The 18,407-nt window shown below is 45.2% G+C and overlaps 1 protein-coding gene across 1 annotated transcript in view; it reads left to right on the forward strand.

Moving 5' to 3' along the window:
- Positions 1-18,407, forward strand: part of LOC114641792 (zinc finger protein 665-like) — a 65,887-nt gene that overhangs the window by 8,325 nt on the left and 39,155 nt on the right. The window contains exon 2 of the mRNA XM_051927755.1: positions 10,764-11,280. Within this exon, the coding sequence (XP_051783715.1) occupies positions 10,797-11,280 (484 nt within the window). The 5' untranslated portion in view covers positions 10,764-10,796. The remainder of the gene's footprint in view (positions 1-10,763; positions 11,281-18,407) is intronic.

An 18,407-nucleotide genomic window follows, 5' to 3' on the forward strand; every position in this document is an offset into this window, starting at 1 on the left:
ATTCTCCGCTATTTTTTGTTCGTTAATTACGATTAGAGTTATTTATTGATTCCCTTCTTTAGCTGACTGCCTGCTCATATAAGGTGCTCTGCTGTTTTTTTGTGAAGCAGCCTTTACACAGCTTCTCCGCTGTTTTATAAATGAACGCCATATAAGGCCATCCTTTTTCCTTGCTTCGCCAAGGAAGCAGCCTTCTTATTTAATCCACGGGTTCTCTGCTGTTTTATTGTTCGTTTATTACGATTGTTATAGTTCACTTTGTATACCACATTGCCAGTTCAGCACTCCGGTTGTAATATGACCAAGCCATGCAAGCTTACTGTTGAGAATGCAACGTATAGTTGTACAGGAGAAAATCAATCTTGCCTCAAATCAATGGCAACCTTTTGTAGGTCTATGAACTTAATTTAAACTTTAGGTTTACACGGTGCTTTGTTTCCGAAGTACTTGCACTCATGAATATGTCTGTATGCGTCAGTCACTTCATATTCTTTTCCTACATTATCAATTGTGTAATGTGTTTTTTGAACAGGTTTGATTCATCGAAGTGATCACTCCTGCTGCGTTCAGTCACTTCACGTGAGCCGCTCTCTTGTGTGATGTTGCAATGTCCACAGCTTTATTTAATGTTAGCTAAGACCCGGCACTTAAAAGTTTCTCGCTACAGCAATTTTAACTCTGTTACAATGTCTCGTTTATACCTCGTGTCTTCTCATTAAACTTGTATGTCGCGAATATGGTATTGAAAACGGCAGCGGGAGCGTTTCTATAAACTTAATTTAAACTTACGGTTTACACCGTGCTTTGTTTCCGCAGTAGCTGCACTTATAAATATGCTTGTATGCGTCACTCGCTCGCTTCTTATTGTTTCGCTGCCTTCTCAATTGTGTAATGAATGTTTTCTTCAGCGCTCTTTGGGGCTCTTCCTTGTTTTCTACGTACTGCGTTCACAGTCAGTTCACGTGATTACGTGGGAGGCGTGATGACACGATGCGCAACTCCGACTCCCACGGCCATTGAGCTGCAATCTATTACAGTATATGGACAAAAAAGAGGTTCCAGTTATGACCATTACACGTAGAATTTCGAAATGAAACCTGCCTAACTTTTGTAAGTAAGCTGTAAGGAATGAGCCTGCCAAATTTCAGCCTTCCACCTACACGGGAAATTGGACAATTAGTGATGAGTGAGTGAGTGAGTGAGGGCTTTGCCTTTTATTAGTATAGATGATATTGTATATATAGAATGTATATGTATGGACGATGACAGAGCGGTCGGGGGAAGGCTCGATCGAGCCAGAGCAACTGGATGGTGCTGTCTCATGGACCGATGCAATCCTGAAGACCCCGACCCGTATTCTAAATAAATCTAGAGGGGTGCAAATAGTAAAGGGGCTCTCTTTAATAAATAGAGAGACTCGGACTGTGGGAAAGCCCTGGAGTAAGCAGGAGATCCCAAAAATAAAACGGGGGTCTCCTAACAAAATAGAAAAGGGAGCTGAGAGCTCAAGGATGGTGATAGAATCCTCCTCAGCAGGAAAAGGGAGAATAGCAGGGATGGCAGCACAGTGGCACAGTGATAGCACTGCTGCCTCGCAGTTAGGAGACCTGGGTTCGCTTCCCAGCTCCTCCCTGCGTGGAGTTTGCATGTTCTCCCCATGTCTGTGTGGGTTTCCTCCCACAGTCCAAAGACATGCAGGTTAGGTGGATTGGCGATTCTAAATTGGCCCTAGTGTGTGCTTGCTGTGTGGGTGTGTTTGTGTGTGTCCTGTGGTGGGTTGGCACCCTGCCCAGGATTGGTTCCTGCCTTGTGCCCTGTGTTGGCTGGGATTGGCTCCAGCAGACCCCCATGACCCTGTGTTCGGATTCAGCAGGTTGGAAAATGGATGGATGGATGGAGAATAGCAGGAGGACGGAGGCAGTGCTATGGATGCCGAAGGTCGGGCCACATTTGGCGATTTTGTCCTTGGAGAACAGGGGACCAGATGGCTCATTGGATTAATATTCCCCCTATGTTCTCCAGGGAAGGTGAAATAAGAATTCGCCATGGTCCGACCAGAAACTCCTCCTGGAGGAAGACATCCCTCGCGGGACTGGCTGCTCCGAATCACGATTCTTCACTGGGGGGGGAAGTACTGTGATATATGGCCGGCCATTCATCCCGACCAATACCCCAGGCCGCCAAATGGAGACCTCCCTACAACATGGAGGTGCCCCGAAGACCAGCAGGGAATCCTGGACGATGGAGTTTTCCTTTACAGCCCTGCTGGATACCTTGGGGGCCCAACAGAGGACGCTGCAGGGAGGCCCAGTGACTCTTACATGCCCTATAACCCGGAAGTATGTCTTAGTCACAGCAACAGGAGGAATGACGTACTTCCGGGATGAAGAAGAGGACTTTTGATCTGACCTGGAAGTGATAGGAGGTGACGTGGACTGAAGGATTGGAAACACTTCCGGGTTAGGAAATATAAAAGGACTAGGGGAGATCACAGTCGTGGAGCTGAGCTGGGTGGAAGTGTGGCAACGCATCTGGGAGAGTGGAAGATTGTTTATCCATCCATCCATCCATTTTCCAACCCGCTGAATCCGAACACAAGGTCACGGGGGTCTGCTGGAGCCAATCCCAGCCAACACAGGGCACAAGGCAGGAACCAATCCTGGGAAGGGTGCCAACCCACCGCAGGACACACACAAACACACCCACACACCAAGCACACACTAGGGACAATTTAGATTCACCAATCCACCTAACCTGCATGTCTTTGGACTGTGGGAGGAAACCCACGCAGACACGGGGAGAACATGCAAACTCCATGCAGGGAGGACCCAGGAAGCGAACCCAGGTCCCCAGGTCTCCCAACTGCGAGGCAGCAGCGCTATCACAGTATATATATATACTTTTTAAAAACCATGCTTGTATTAAGTTAAAAAGTGTACTATAAAGTAAAAAATAAGTCTCTCGTACATCACTCGTAAAATAAAAGCGGGGGCGCTTTTCATCAATCAATAAAATCTTGGCAAAAGCGCCCCCGCTTTTATTTTACGAGTGATGTACGAGAGACTTATTTTTTACTTTATAGTACACTTTTTAACCCCACTTGTATAACCCCCTTGCACGGCAATTCCTTCTCAAGCAATGTGCAAGACCCTGAATTCTTTAGTTTGGTGTCGCCACCCAATAGTTAAATTTACTTTCAGCCATTTAGCTCATTTGGCTCGTAACAAATCACACTTTTCACTCCATTTAAATAACAGAAAACTTTCTCTTTACTTAAAACCAAGAAACAGACAACCAGACATCTGCATATTATAACTATGTACAGAATGGAAAAAAAAATACACAAGAATGATAAGCAATTTACAGTGCATCCGGAAAGTATTCACAGCACATCACTTTTTCCACATTTTGTTATGTTACAGCCTTATTCCAAAATGGATTCAATTCATTTTTTTCCTCAGAATTCTGCACACAACACCCCATAATGACAACATGAAGAAAGTTTACTTGAGGTTTTTGAAAATTATTTTAAAATAAAAAAACTGAGAAATCCCATGTCCATAAGTATTCACAGCCTTTGCTCAATACTTTGTCGATGCACCTTTGGCAGCAATTCCAGCCTCAAGTCTTGTTGAATATGATGCCACAAGCTTGGCACACCTATCCTTGGCCAGTTTCGCCCATTCCTCTTTGCAGCACCTCTCAAGCTCCATCAGGTTGGATGGGAAGCGTCGGTGCACAGCCATTTTAAGATCTCGGCAGAGATGTTCAATCAGATTCAAGTCTGGGCTCTGGCTGGGCCACTCAAGGACATTCACAGAGTTGTCCTGAAGCCACTCCTGTGATATCTTGGCTGTGTGCTTAGGGTCGTTGTCCTGCTGAAAGATGAACCGTCGCCCCAGTCTGAGGTCAAGAGCGCTCTGGAGCAGGTTTTCATCCAGGATGTCTCTGTATGTTGCTGCAGTCATCTTTCCCTTTATCCTGACTAGTCTCCCATCCCCACAGCATGATGCTGCCACCACCATGCTTCACTGTAGGGATGGTATTGGCATGGTGATGAGCGGTGCCTGGTTTCCTCCAAACGTGACGCCTGGTATTCACACCAAAGAGTTCAATCTTTGTCTCATCAGACCATAGAATTTTCTTTCTCATGGTTTGAGAGTCCTTCAGGTGCCTTTTGGCAAACTCCAGGTGGGCTGCCATGTGCCTTTTACTAAGGAGTGGCTTCCGTCTGGCCACTCTACCATACAGGCCTGATTGGTGGATTGCTGCAGAGATGGTTGTCTTTCTGAAAGGTTCTCCTCTCTCCACAGAGGACCTCTGGAGCTCTGACAGAGTGACCATCGGGTTCTTTGTGGGACCTAATATAGACAGGTGTGTGCCTTTCCAAATCATGTCCAGTCAACTGAATTTACCACAGGTGGACTCCAATGAAGCTGCAGAAACATCTCAAGGATGATCAGGGGAAACAGGATGCACCTGAGCTCAATTTTTGAGCTTCAAGGCAAAGGCTGTGAATAGTTATGGACATGGGATTTCTCAATTTTTTTATTTTTAATAAATTTGCAAAAACCTCAAGTAAACTTTTTTCACGTTGTCATTATAGGGTGTTGTGTGCAGAATTCTGAGGGGAAAAATGAATTTAATCCATTTTGGAATAAGGCTGTAACATAACATAATGTGGTGTGATGAACGGCCAGGTTCCATGCCCGGCCGGGACGCCCCTGCTGTGTATGTTCCGGGGGAGCAGCCATGGACAGCTCAATACCTCCCCCGGGGCACTTGGTGGCAGCCTCTCTGGCCGACGCTGATTCCCCAACCTCCCGCAGGGCTCCATGGGAGATGGAGTCCTCCACAGCTTGGTTGGGGCCCGGGGTGACCGCTAGGGGGGGGGGGCTGTCTCCTTCCAACAGCCCGGCTGGACGATTCTATAGCCACACCTAGAAGTGCAATTAGGACCAGGTGGCCAAGCACCTGGAACACTTCCGGGTGGGTTATAAAAAGGGCCAGCCACCACCATTCGGGAGCCAGAGTCGGGAGCAGGAGGACTAAGCCTGAGGAGGAGTGGTGGGAAAGACGAGAGAATTGTGTTGTGTTGGACTTGTGCTTTGTGGGACTGTGTATTGCCTGTGGGTCACGGGGAAGACGTGCGCCTACGGGAGAAGAACATAAAAGTCCTTGTGTGTTGTATACGTGCCTCTGTGTCCTTCTGTGCCGGGTCAGGCGCCTATATAGCGCCTTTGTTACAGTGGAAAAAGTGATGCGCTGTGAATAGTTTCCGGATGCTCTGTATAAAACTATAGGCCATCCTTTCAACACTACTGCTGAGCTCACTGTTAATATCTAAACCCTTTTAGAGTAGTTAGTCACTCCATTGGGAGTCCCAATCGTAGCTCAGGTGTGTAGCGGCCAACAAACAAAACAGCACGGGCTCCTTCACTTGAGCTTTACCTCAAGCCACATAAATCAAAGGAATAATAAAAAACACAGACCTTGGGTGGATAAATTCTTCTTCCGTGTGTCCCTCCTTTGTCTTTTCGTCTCACCCCAGTCTGGTATCGTGAAAAACTTGCTAGCGGGTTGCACTCGTGTCCTATCGACTTTCTCCTCATTTATTTCCTGCATGCTCCGTTCACCCCTGCTGGACACCTTCCATCCGGTAGTGCCTGTTTAGGAATGGCGTTTATTTTCATCCCACTAAATCGTTTAACAACTTCGGTTCCCCAAATCCCCCCTTTGCACACACCAGCGTTTTGCCGTACGTTTCTTTTTTTTTTTTTCTCCTTTTTCTTTTCCGCGTTTCAATACATTATAAAATTATCATCCACATTATGCTGCCACTTCTACTAGTTTAGCGTTTTGCTAAAGTGGTAGGCTTATACTTCGCTCGATGCAACGCATGCTCCAGCGGACGCTCCTGCTACGCAAGCGTTGTACTGTTTATACTTGTGGTGCAGTGGTAGCGCTGCTGCCTCACAGTATGGAGACCAAGGTTCGGTTCTCGGGTCCCGAGTTTGCATGTTCTAGACAGGTTAGGTGCATTGGCGTTCTTAAATTGTCTCTAGTGTGTGCTTGGTGTGTGTGTATGTGCCCTGTGGTGGACTGGCGCCCTGCCCGGGATTTATTCCTGTCTTGCGCCCTGTGCTTGCTGGGATTGGCTCCAGCAGACCCCCGTGACCCTGTGTTAGGATATAGCGGGTTGGAAAATGACTGACTGACTGACTTGCATGCATACTTTACGTAAATCTGGAAGAATCCACCAGGTGGCAGTGCGAGATCTCATCATGGTGAGAACAGGTCCGGCTTCGCTGTGTTGTGAATTGCCTGGAGCAGCCATTAAAATCACAACATCTTACCGCAATATCTCTGAATTTGTTACTTGAATAAATTTCACTTACTGATTCCAAATCTGAAAACCGTTTTCGTCCAGCATGTCCCATTTTTTTAGTTCTGATGTTCCAGGTCTTGAACAACTAGGTTGACTGGACAGTAAAGGCGATGCGTTTTCAGCATTTAAGAAATAAGTTTGGTCTCGAGAAAAGGGAAGCCAAAATGAAGGAAGGTGTTTTTGTTGGCCCTGAAATCCGTGAACTGATGCTTGATGAGGAGTTCAAAAGGAAACTGAAGCCCACTGAATCAGCACCCTCATCCGTGCAGGTTGTCCAGAATTTTCTTGACTGTCACAGAGCAGAGAATCATACTGAGCTTGTGGAGAACCTGCTGAAAGGATATTAGCTTACGGGAGCAAGAATGTCACTGAAGACACATTTTTTACATTCTCATCTCGACTTTTTTTCCACCAAATCTACGCGATGTCAGAGATGAGCATGGGGAGAGATGTCGTCAAGATATAAAGGTGACGGAAAACTGATATCGGGGGGGAAAAATTCACTCCGAGCATGATGGGTGACTACTGTTGGTTCTTGCAAAGAGAGACGAATGTGCAGTACAAACGCAAAAGCGAGGGCCTCCAACATTTTTGGGGTTTATATTGAGGTAAATTGACATGAATATACTTTAACGTGTCCCTGGTATCGTCTTCTGGATTTTTTTCAGAATAAACACATCAAAACAATGTTGGTGGGACAGAGTCCAAACTCCAGATATCGTGTTGATCTATTATATTGATATTCAAAAGTGTCAAAACGTCAATGATGTGTATTTCAAAAACCTGATGTGCTAGCTTAATTCCGATCTCTTAATAAAGAGATGCTCTGAAGTTCCCAGAAGCAAAGAAAAAATATTTTTTTGTAGACCAGTGATTATCAGTCTTTTCATAACAATCATTAGGAATCAGTGGCGGGCCGTCAGGGCCTGCAAGGCCTTCTCTGCTGGCCTAAAAAAATATCTGAATCACAAACTGATGTTAATTATATTTTGTCCATGAATACTTATTAAATAATTCCAAATAGTCTGTCCGCTTCCTTTCATAGCTTTTCCGATGGCTGTGCTGCTTCCAGACATGTATTTTCGTATTAAAGCATTTAACTAGTCACGTTTCAACCATCACTTTTTGCCAGGCAGGGTCAAAGTCAAAGAAGTCTGCCAGGAGGCCTTCACAATCCGTTCTGCAGGCCCTCTAACACAAAATAAATGTCCATTAAACCGTTGCTTCAACCAATCAGATTTTGAGTTGGTTTCACTAGGGCCCTATAGCAGGCGTTCGGCAACGTCACCGTATTCAGACCCGTTGATTGGATAGGATGGTGTAATATAAAAATCTGAATTAGAGCATCATGGGGCAGCTGTACACATTGGTATGTTTGGCGGTGACCATTCCCGTGTCCCCTGCTTCTGTCGAGCGGACATTTTCAGCCATAAAGCGAATTAAAACTTATGCCAGAAATACGACAGGGCAGGTTTGGCTTTCAGCATTAGTTTTGATGGCGATAGAAAGGGACTTCGTGATGGAACTGAAGCGCACAGATAATCTGTATGACAGAGTAATTAAACTGTTTTTGAGGAAAGAGAGGAGGATGGATTTGGTTTACAAATAATCCGAATTTTTGGTGAGTAAAATGTTGCGATTTTCCTAAATAATATTGCAAGTTTATGAGTTATTATTGATGATTTTTATGTGTGTCGCAGGCTGTAGCTGCAGTAGAAAGGAACTTGTTCACCCCTGGTTTGTCTGTTCAATAAAGGCATTTATTGTGGCTATAGGAGTTATTTATCTGCGATGCAACGGCTCTTTATACTGTATTTCTGCATATGAAGATGGTTTTTATAACCATAAATTAGTTTTTGAGGGGCGGTTTGATTCAGACGGAGCACTGCTGAAGGCCTAGGTGTGAAATGCACGGTCCGCCACCGTTAGGACTAGAAGGTCGTACTTGCCACCTGCCACAGAGACGACCATCATCTGATCATGTTTTACATTCCTCACATTCCCAGTGTTGAGCTAATAAAAAGTGGTGGCCTTTTAATTGATTGGATCTCATCATTAAGTTGGAACCAGGGTGACCCACATATAAAAAAAACTGAACTGTTCAATTAATACTTGCTTGTTGCACCAGCACCCAGTAAGACTAAAATCAGAGGCAGCTAGCTGTTCTGGTAAGTGCAGCACACAGCTTTACTGATAAGAGCTGAGCTGCTGGAGCTGGAAGCAGGCGAGAGGCCTTGAGTCAGCAAGCACAGTGCTATCAAGCCTTTATTAATGAATTCTTCATTTTTTATATTGCTCAAAGCCAGCTGATATACAGTGGGTACGGAAAGTATTCAGACCCCCTTCAATTTTTCACTCTTTGTCATATTGCAGCCATTTGCTAAAATCATTTAAATTAATTTTTTCCCTCATTAATGTACACACAGCACCCCATATTGACAGACAAAAAAAAGATTTTTTGAAATTGTTGCAGATTTATTAAAAAAGAAAAACTGAAATATCACCTGGTCCTAAGTATTCAGACCCTTTGCTCTGTATTTAGTAGAAGCACTCTTTTGAGCTAATACAGCCAGGAGTCTTCTTGGGAAAGATGCAACAAGTTTTTCACACCTGGATTTGGGGATCCTCTGCCATTCCTCCTTGCAGATCCTCTCCAGTTCTATCAGGTTGGATGGTAAACGTTGGTGGACAGCCATTTTTAGGTCTCTCCAGAGATGCTCAATTGGGTTTAAGTCAGGGCTCTGGCTGGGCCATTCAAGAACAGTCACAGAGTTGTTGTGAAGCCACTCCTTCGTTATTTTAGCTGTGTTCTTAGGGTCATTGTCTTGTTGGAAGAAAAACCTTCTGCCCAGTCTGAGGTCCTTAGCACTCTGGAGAAGGTTTTTGTCCAGGATATCCCTGTATTTGGCCGCATTCATCTTTCCCTCGATTGCAACCAGTCGTCCTGTCCCTGCAGCTGAAAAACACCCCCACAGCATGATGCTGCCACCGCCATGCTTCACTGTGGGGACTGTATTGGACAAGTGATGAGCAGTGCCTGGTTGTCTCCACACATACCGCTTAGAATTAAGGCCAAAAAGTTCTATCTTGGTCTCATCAGATCAGAGAATCTTATTTCTCACCATCTCTGAGTCCTTCAAGTGTCTTTTAGCAAACTCCATGCGGGCTGTCATGTGTCTTGCACTGAGGAGAGGCTTCCGACAGGCCACTCTGCCATAAAGCCCTGACTGCTGGAGGGCTGCAGTGATGGTTGACTTTCTACAACTTTCTCCCATCTCCTGACTGCATCTCTGGAGCTCAGCCAAAGTGATCTTTGGGTTCTTCTCTACCTCTCTCACCAAGGCTCTTCTCCCCCCGTAGCTCAGCTTGGCCGGACGGCCAGCTCTAGGAAGGGTTCTGGTCGTCCCAAACGTCTTCCATTTAAGGATTATCTACGCCACTGTGCTCTTGGGAACCTTAAGTGCAGCAGAAATGTTTTTGTAACCTTGGCCAGATCTGTGCCTTGCCACAATTCTGTCTCTGAGCTCTTCAGGCAGTTCCTTTGACCTCGTGATTCTCATTTGCTCTGACATGCATTGTGAGCTGTAAGGTCTTATATAGACAGGTGTGTGGCTTTCCTAATCAAGTCCAATCAGTATAATCAAACACAGCTGGACTCAAATGAAGGTGATCTCAAGGATGATCAGAAGAAATGGAAAGCACCTGAGTTAAATACAATAGTTTGTGATAAGGAGCCACCTCTCCTCATAGACGGGGATCAACAGCCATTCAATAGACAGCAGCAGCCACCTAGAAGTGTTGGGTTAAGTAAGTAATGCAATTAAATGAAAAAGGAAGCAATTCTAGTAACATTTATACATTCCAATGCTGCATGTGTTGGTAGTGTCAATAGGCAGGTCCTTGTCTATTAGGAGCTAACAGGTGGCTTCTTAATGTTTGTAATGGCTGACATCTGTGGCTCTGTGCAGGTCTGTGCTGAATGTGTTCTCTGCAGTGTGTTTTTCTGTTGTCATCACTGTAATGTGTCATTCACTACTGTGTTTTGGCCAGCTTCAACTAGACCATGCTGCCAGTGTGAAATGCTTCAAAGTGATAAATAAGAAAAGGTTTTGAAGCGTTTCCCCTTCCCCTCCTCCTATTGGCCATTTCTCAATCGGATGGACTTTGTATCAAATAGTTGTACGCTACAAATCAGTTTAGAGCTTCTTAGGCTGACGTGGAGAGTCCACAGCATTTCAAAATCTCTCGTAAAAAGCTTAGCCAGTAGTTTGTTGTGTTTATTGTGTTTGGTAAAAATTGAATTCAGCCCTGAAATGTGATCAGGTTATGTCTGATGAATTAATGAAGTAGTTTTATCTTTTTTTTTTTTTGACAGATAAGGAGGAGCCTAAGTTCACATGGCCATGCAATGAGGTGTCTAATGGCTGGTCCATGTGAGAAGGGAATCTCGGGAGAGAAGAGTTTTCCACAAATGATGGCCTCAGTCAAAGATAACGGCGTGGATGACGGACTGGCAGACTTTAAACAAGAGGAGTGTGAGTTGGCTGCATCCGCAGCTTTGTGCGTGAAGCTAGAGGACTGTGAGGAAAGAATTTCAGTCTTTAAAGAGGAGGAGGCGGTGGCACCCACGGGAGAGACTGTTGACGTGAAAGTCAAGGATTCAAAGGATCTCTCGGTTCGCCTTGATCCGCACAAGTGTGAAAATAGGAACATCTTCAAGCAGCATATCTGTGAAGAATCTCATTATGGTTTACAGTCCCAGCTCACAAATTCAAGACAACTGGGAGCCCAGCGGGATTCTCTGGAACTGAAATCCGAGTTTGAAGAGACAGTTGGCGAGGGAAATGGGAGAGAAGGAGAAGGGCAGCAGCCATCTGGGAATGTTGGATTAAGTAAGTAGTGCAAGTAAACGAAAAAGGAAGTGAAATTGGTCACATTTATACATTCTGATGTTGCGTGTGTTGGTATTTTTATGAAGCTTAATCGAGAGCAGGCTACTATCTTTTAATCGAATTTGAAGACCGACCAGCTGCTGAGCTTGCTGCATTTCCCAGTATTAAACATGTGATTTTTAACCATAAAGTGCTCAGGTTAGGTCAGGTTGGAGAGCAGGTATTGGTACAGCGTATTGTCACACCCACCCCACGACAAAACAGCTTGAGATCCTGGTTGGCACGGCAGGGAAAACAATACAAACAATCAAAAGATTTTCAAACAAAGAAATAAATGGAGCTCCACAAGCCCACCCTACCTCTAGCAAGCCATATACACGCCTGCTGAAATAAGGACACGAGTACCCATAAAAGCACCCCAATCGAGAGCTTGCTTTCCCAATGATTGGTTCCTACTTCACATTATGTACATACTATATAAACATAACAATTTTTGGGAAATACACAAAAAAAAACAAACAAACCCCCAAAATAAAAATATAACCTAGAAAACCAGATTAAGCCTGTTACACCGTAACTGACACTCCCACGAAGCATTAAGCACATCTGAATCTGTTAATCGGAGAGTTGCAGTCAGGGTGGCTGATGGAATGGTCCTTATGGATGACACGGCAGTTGTGACCCACTGGGCTGGCTACTCTGAGCAGTTGTTTAAAGCTGATCCTCCGGCTAGGATGTTGGATATCTCTGGGTCCACGGTTCTTGGGGTTGATCCTCCAATTAGCTGTGAACCCCCATCCCCCCCCCCCCCCCCCCCATCTCACTGAGATGACACAGGTGGTGAACTAGCTGAGGTGGGGAAAGGCAGCAGGGATCTGTGGTATCCAGGGTGAACTTCTCCAGGCAGGTGGTCAGGCTGTCCTCCTGGCATTGCAAGCAGTATTTGCTTCCATTTGGGAGACTGTCATCATCCCAACTGACTGGAAAATGGGACTTGTTGTCCCTATCTGGAAAGGGGAAGGTGATCGCCTGGATTGGGGGGACTACAGGGGGATAACACTGCTCTCAGTGCCGGGTAAGGTCCTCAATAGGATCTGTGATCACTTGCTCACCTACCAGCGACCGGAACAGTCTGGTTTTACATCTAAGAAGTCTATCATCGACCGCATCCTGGCACTGATGGTTCTCATGAAGTGCAAACGCGAATATCGGCAGAGTTTCTTTTTTAGCTTTTGTTGATTTTCGTAAAGTGTTCGACTCAGTTGATCGAGGTGCCCTGTGGGACATCCTGAGGGTTCGCGGGATCAACTCAAGGTTGCTGGACATCATGGTCGGCCTGTACACTGGTACTGTGAGTGCTGTGCAAAGTGGAGGTAGAACCTCTCAGTTGATTCTGGGGTCTGTCATGGGTGTGTTCTGCTCCTGCTCTGTTCAATGTTTGATGGACTGGGTGTTGGGCAGGGTGGTGGGGTCCAGTGACTGTGGGGCATCTGTTGGTGAAGAAAGAGTCACTGATCTTGACTTTGCTGATGATGCTGTGATCTTCAACGGAGGCTCTAATTGGGGTGGAGTGTCTGGGCTTGTGAGTCTCCTGATAAAAACCAAAGAGCCAGGTCTTTAATGATCTCTTGGGCATGGCCGTCAGCAGGGTGTCTGTCTGTAGTGAGAGTGTTGACCTTTTCGAGAGGTTTACTTACCTCTGCAGTGACATTCATGCCTCTGGTGACTCTTCCTATGAAGTCAGTAGACGGATTTGGAGATCATGGGGGAGTCATGAGGTCACTGGAAAGGGGTGTGTGGCGCTCCTGATATCTGCAATAGGACGAAGGTCCAAGTCTTTAGAGTCCAGGTGCTTCCTGTTTGTGAGACATGGACGCTATCCAATAACTGGAGATGAACGCTGGACTCCTTCATGTGTGTCTCTTCAGAAAATCCTTGGGTCCCGCTGGTTTGACTTTGTGTTGGTCATGGAGTCCCGAATGAGGCACGTGACCTGCATTGTGAGGAACCGTCAGTTACGGCACAACAGCCATGTGGAGTGATTACCCGAGGGTGATCCAGCTTGTAAGATCCTCATTGTTGAGGACCCAAGTGGCTGGACCAGGACAAGGAGTCGTCCACGTAACACCTGGCTGTGGCAGATAGAAGGTCATTTCCGGAGGGTGGGAGTGGACCGCGTGTCTGACTGGGGGGTTGCCAACCGGGATCCCAAGCTGTTTCATCATGTAGCGGGTGCGGCACCGCGCTGTACCAGTGCCTGCTCCCCAACTTGAATTGACTTGACACTCCGTCACAATGCAGGTCATGTGTACTGAAGGAGTCCAGTGTGGTAGTGAAGTACTGCAAGCCAATATTGTTCTATTTTTTCGTTAATGAAATGAAAGAATGACATCTTGTTCAATTTTGTATATTTTCTCAAATGTGCTGCACTTGAGAGAAAACTGTGAACAAAAAACAAAACTGCAAAATTGTTACCTCTGGGTGGACAAATCCACTGGAGCAGATTTACTAGAATGTTCTGGTGACTCCTTCATTTGGATTGTGGGATTCAGTGTTTAGTTATCATTGTCCACAGGGTCACACAGTGGCTGGACTGGAATTTAAAATTCAGGCCGGGATTCTCATACCCACCAAGGCTGTGCCACTGATGTACCAAAAATAAAAGCCACGCCATATAAAAGACATTTTTACCCTGGCCTAGAAAATCAACTGGTGGCGCAAGAGTTCACTTCTTTGTGCAGCCTCCTCGATTCTACTGTCCATGTCGAGTCCAACAAGAGTCTCCCTCTGTACTGACCTGAGTGTAAAGGCCTCAAGGAGCTCCTGTGTGGTGGTGGAGGTCCTCAGCCTGTTCTTCACAAGCTTCAGTGTGGAGAAACGTTGTTCACAAGGCAATAAGACCTTCTGTCCAATGCCATGGTGGGCAGCAGGCTGTATGTAGAAAGACAGGATGGCATGACAGCCTATAGTGCAGTTTTTGCAAGATAAACAATTTCTGCTCCTCAACTCCAGGGTCTCATCAGAATCCTAGGGGTTATCATCTCATCCTTAGGGGTCCTTCACCATCCCCACACAATACACATTATTATTTTTATCTCAAAAATTGGTAGGCATTCTAAAACCAATATTGTCAGATGGATAGCCCTGTTTGAGCTATAGTAGTAATAGTAATTATTGTGGACGCTAGGTGGCACTGTTGCCCCTTTAAACCCAACAGACAGGCACTCAAGGCACCAGGTAAAAGCACCAAGAAGATCTTTTAATAATCCTCTTCTTTAAATGGTGCCGTCTAAGCACCACAGCCACATTAAACAGACAAGTAATTACAATAATAAACACAACTCTCTCTCTTTCTCCTCCACACCACCCAGCAAGCTTCAGCCACCATCCACCCGACTCTGGCTCACTTGCTGGGCATTTCAGCAGTCCCTTTTATAGTTCTTGACCCGGAAGTGCTTCTGTTCCTCCTCCCACGTGACATGCCCACACTTCTGGGTCAGATGGAGAATTCAAGTTCTTTGATCAGCCCGGAAGTACTTTGGGGCTTCTGTCCTCGGATTATAAGAGAATCATGACTCCCCAGGTCCTTTCACGGCACCATACAGGGCTGAGATACCAAAGTCCATGTCCCAGGATGCCCTGTGGGAATCTGGGGTACCGCAACACTCCAGGGGAGCTGCCATCTAACTTCTTTGTGGGAAGGAAGTGTCCAAAAGTAGCTTCCTACCCCCATCCTTCCATTCTCGGGGCGTCCCAGTCGGGTTGAGCTGCTGGCCGTCTCTTACATCATAATTTTATTTATGTAGGACATTTTAAATACAAAGTGCTTTCCAGATTACAAATGATTACAGTGTGGTAAAATCAGACATGCATACAATCCCACCCCTTCTTAGGACATGCACGCAGTGTGGTATTTCATTACAACATTAGAACACTCTGGATGAGAACAGGCCATTCAGCCCAACAAAGCTTGCCAGTCCTGTCCACTTAATTCTTCTATAAAAAAACATCAAGTGAAGTTCTGAAAGTCCCTGAAGACCTACTGTCTACCACACTACTTGCTGGCTTATTCAAAGTGTCCATCATTCTTTGTGTAAAGAATAACTTCCTAACGTTTGTGTGAAATCTACCCTTCACAAGTTTCCAACTCCGTCCCCGTGTTCTTGATGAACTCATTTTAAAATAACAGTCTCGATCCACTGGACTAACCCCCTTCATATTTTTAAACACTTAAGTCAGATCTCCTCTTAATCTCTTTAAGGCTCAGCTCTTTTAATCTTTCCTCATAACTCATCCCCTGTAGCCCTCTAATTAGCCTTGTTGCTCTTCTCTGGACCTTTTCTAGTGCTGTACAGCATGTCCTTTTTGTAGCCTGGACACCAACACTGCACCCAGGACTCCAGATGAGGCCTCACCAGTGTGTTATAAAGCTTGAGCAGAACCTCCTGTGACTTGTACTGCACACATCAAGGTGCTATATAACCTGACATTCTGTTAGCCTTCTTAATGGCGTCTGAACACTGTTGGGAAGTCGATAGCTTAGAGTCCACTTCTTCTTCTTTCGGCTGCTCCCGTTAGGGGTCTCCACAGTGGATCATCTTCTTCCATACCTTTCTGTCCTCTGCATCTTGTTCTGTTACACCCATCACCTGCATGTCCTCTCTCACCACATCCATAAACCTTCTCTTAGTCCTTCCTCTTCTCTGACAGCTCTATCCTTAGCATCCTTCTCCCAATATACTCCGCATCTCTCCTCTGCACATGTCCAAACCAACACAATCTCACCTCTCTGACTTTGTCTCCTAACCGTCCCACTTGAGCTGACCCTCTAATGTCCTCATTTCTAATCCTGTCCATCCTTGTCACACCCAATGCAAATCTTTAACTCTGCCACCTCCAGCTCTGTCTCCTGCTTTATGGTCAGTGCCACCTTCTCCAACCCATATAACATAGCTGGTCTCACTACCGTTCTGTGGACCTTCCCTTTCACTCTTGCTGATATCCATCGGTCACTAATCACTCCTGACACTCTTCTCCATCCACTCCACCCTGCCTACACTTTCTTCTTCACCTCTCTTCCACAATCCCTGTTACTCTGCACTGTTGATCCCAAGTATTTAAACTCATCCACCTTCGCCAACTCTACTCCTTGCACCCTCACCACTCCACTGACCTCCCTCTCATTTACACACATGTATTCTGTCTTGGTGGTCCTACTGACCTTCATTCCTCTCCTCTCATATCTCCACCTCTCCAAGGTCTCCTAAACCTGCTCCCTACTATCGCTACAGATCACAATGTCATCAGCAAACATCACAGTCCACGGGGACTCCTGTGTAATCTCGTCTGTCAACCTGTCCATCACCATTGCAAATAAGAAAGGGCTCAGAGCCGATCCTTGATGTAATCCCACCTCCTTCACTCCTACTGCAGACCTCACCACTGTCACACTTCCCTCGTACATATCCTGTACAACTCTTATGTACTTCTCTGCCACTCCTGACTTCCTCATACAATACCACAGCTCCTCTCAGTCACCCTGTCATAGGCTTTATGATCGCTTAGAGTCCACTACGACTCCTAAATTCTTCTCATTAGGTGGACTCTCGATTTTCCGACCGCCCATTGTGTATTCAAACCTCACATTTTTACTTCCTATGTGTAATTCTTTACATTTACTGACATTAAATTTTATCTTCCACAAATCTGCCCAATCCTGTCTGCTATCCAAGTCCTTCTGTAATGATATAACGGATTCCAAATTATCTGCTAATCCACCTCTCTTGGTATCATCTGCAAACTTAACCAGCTTGTTACTTATATTCCTATCTAAATCATTTATATATACAGTCGACCCTTGATATACGACCGGCCTGACATGCGAACAACTTGATTTACGACCAAAATTTTTATTTTGATTTATGACCAACATCTTGCGTTACGACCCGAATGCGGTCACGTGTATCCGCTTGCGCGATTGTAAACAAACAGCCGAGAGCGTTTGTAAGCGTCAGTCGGAGCCCAGATACGTGTGTTTGTGGACGTAATTTCGGTCAGTGCAGTGATTTATATCATTTTTTTTTTGATAATTGCTAAGGAAGGAAGAGAAGGTAATGAAGGTAAAGAAAGCGATCACAATCGAAACGAAGAAGGAAATTGTGCGGAAATATGAGAGTGGTGTTTGTGTGACCGATCTCGCTAATATGTACAGCATGTCAAAATCCACCATCTCGACAATTTTACAAAGAAAAGATTTGTATAAGGAGGTTCCTTCCAAACAATAACCACCTTCCATTTCATTCTCCTGCTCCTTCCTTCCTGCAGCCCAAAGATGTCAAATTAAATGGCGAGTACAGTATGAAATTGTTGTTTCTGGTAGGCTAGGCACTTTTTATACGTAACTTTTTGGTTAGTACATTAGAAAAATTACTGGTGTTTTGGTAAATTATGCACATTATACAACCCTTTTTTATTATGAAAAGGTTAAGTAAGTGTTGCTGTGGGAGGTTCAGAACACATTATGGGTATTTCCATTATTTCTTATGGGAAAAATAGTCTTGACTTACAATCAACTTGAGTTACAACCAGCCCTCGCAAACGAATTAAGTTCGTAAGTCAAGGATCCACTGTATATTAAAAATAGCAGCAACCCTAGCACTGCCCGCTGCTGGTCACCAGTCTTAATGTCACCTAGTTCTGATGAGGTTCCTCACACCATCACCCTCTGCTTCCTGTGACTGAGTGAATTCTGCACCCATCTACACACCACACCTGGACTGCCACTTCTTTTAGTTTGATGCCCACCCTCTCATGTGGCACCTTATAAAATGCTTTCTGAAAGTCCAGATAAATAATCTCATGTGCTCCACTTTGATCGTATCCTATTGTTGACTCCTCATAGAATTCCAGCATGTTAGTAAAACATGACCTCCCTCTTCTGAACCCATGCTGACTGTTCATTATAACTCCGGTCCTTGCCAGGTGTTGCTCAATCTTATCCTTAATAATTCCTTCCATTAATTTTCCTGTGATGTTTCATGTTAAGCTTACTGGCCTGTAGTTGCTTGGATCTGCCCTGTCACCCTTTTTATATAATAGGATGATATTTGTCATTTTCCAGTTCCTCA

Source organism: Erpetoichthys calabaricus, chromosome 5, assembly GCF_900747795.2.
Source record: "Erpetoichthys calabaricus chromosome 5, fErpCal1.3, whole genome shotgun sequence".
Lineage (NCBI taxonomy): Eukaryota > Metazoa > Chordata > Cladistia > Polypteriformes > Polypteridae > Erpetoichthys > Erpetoichthys calabaricus.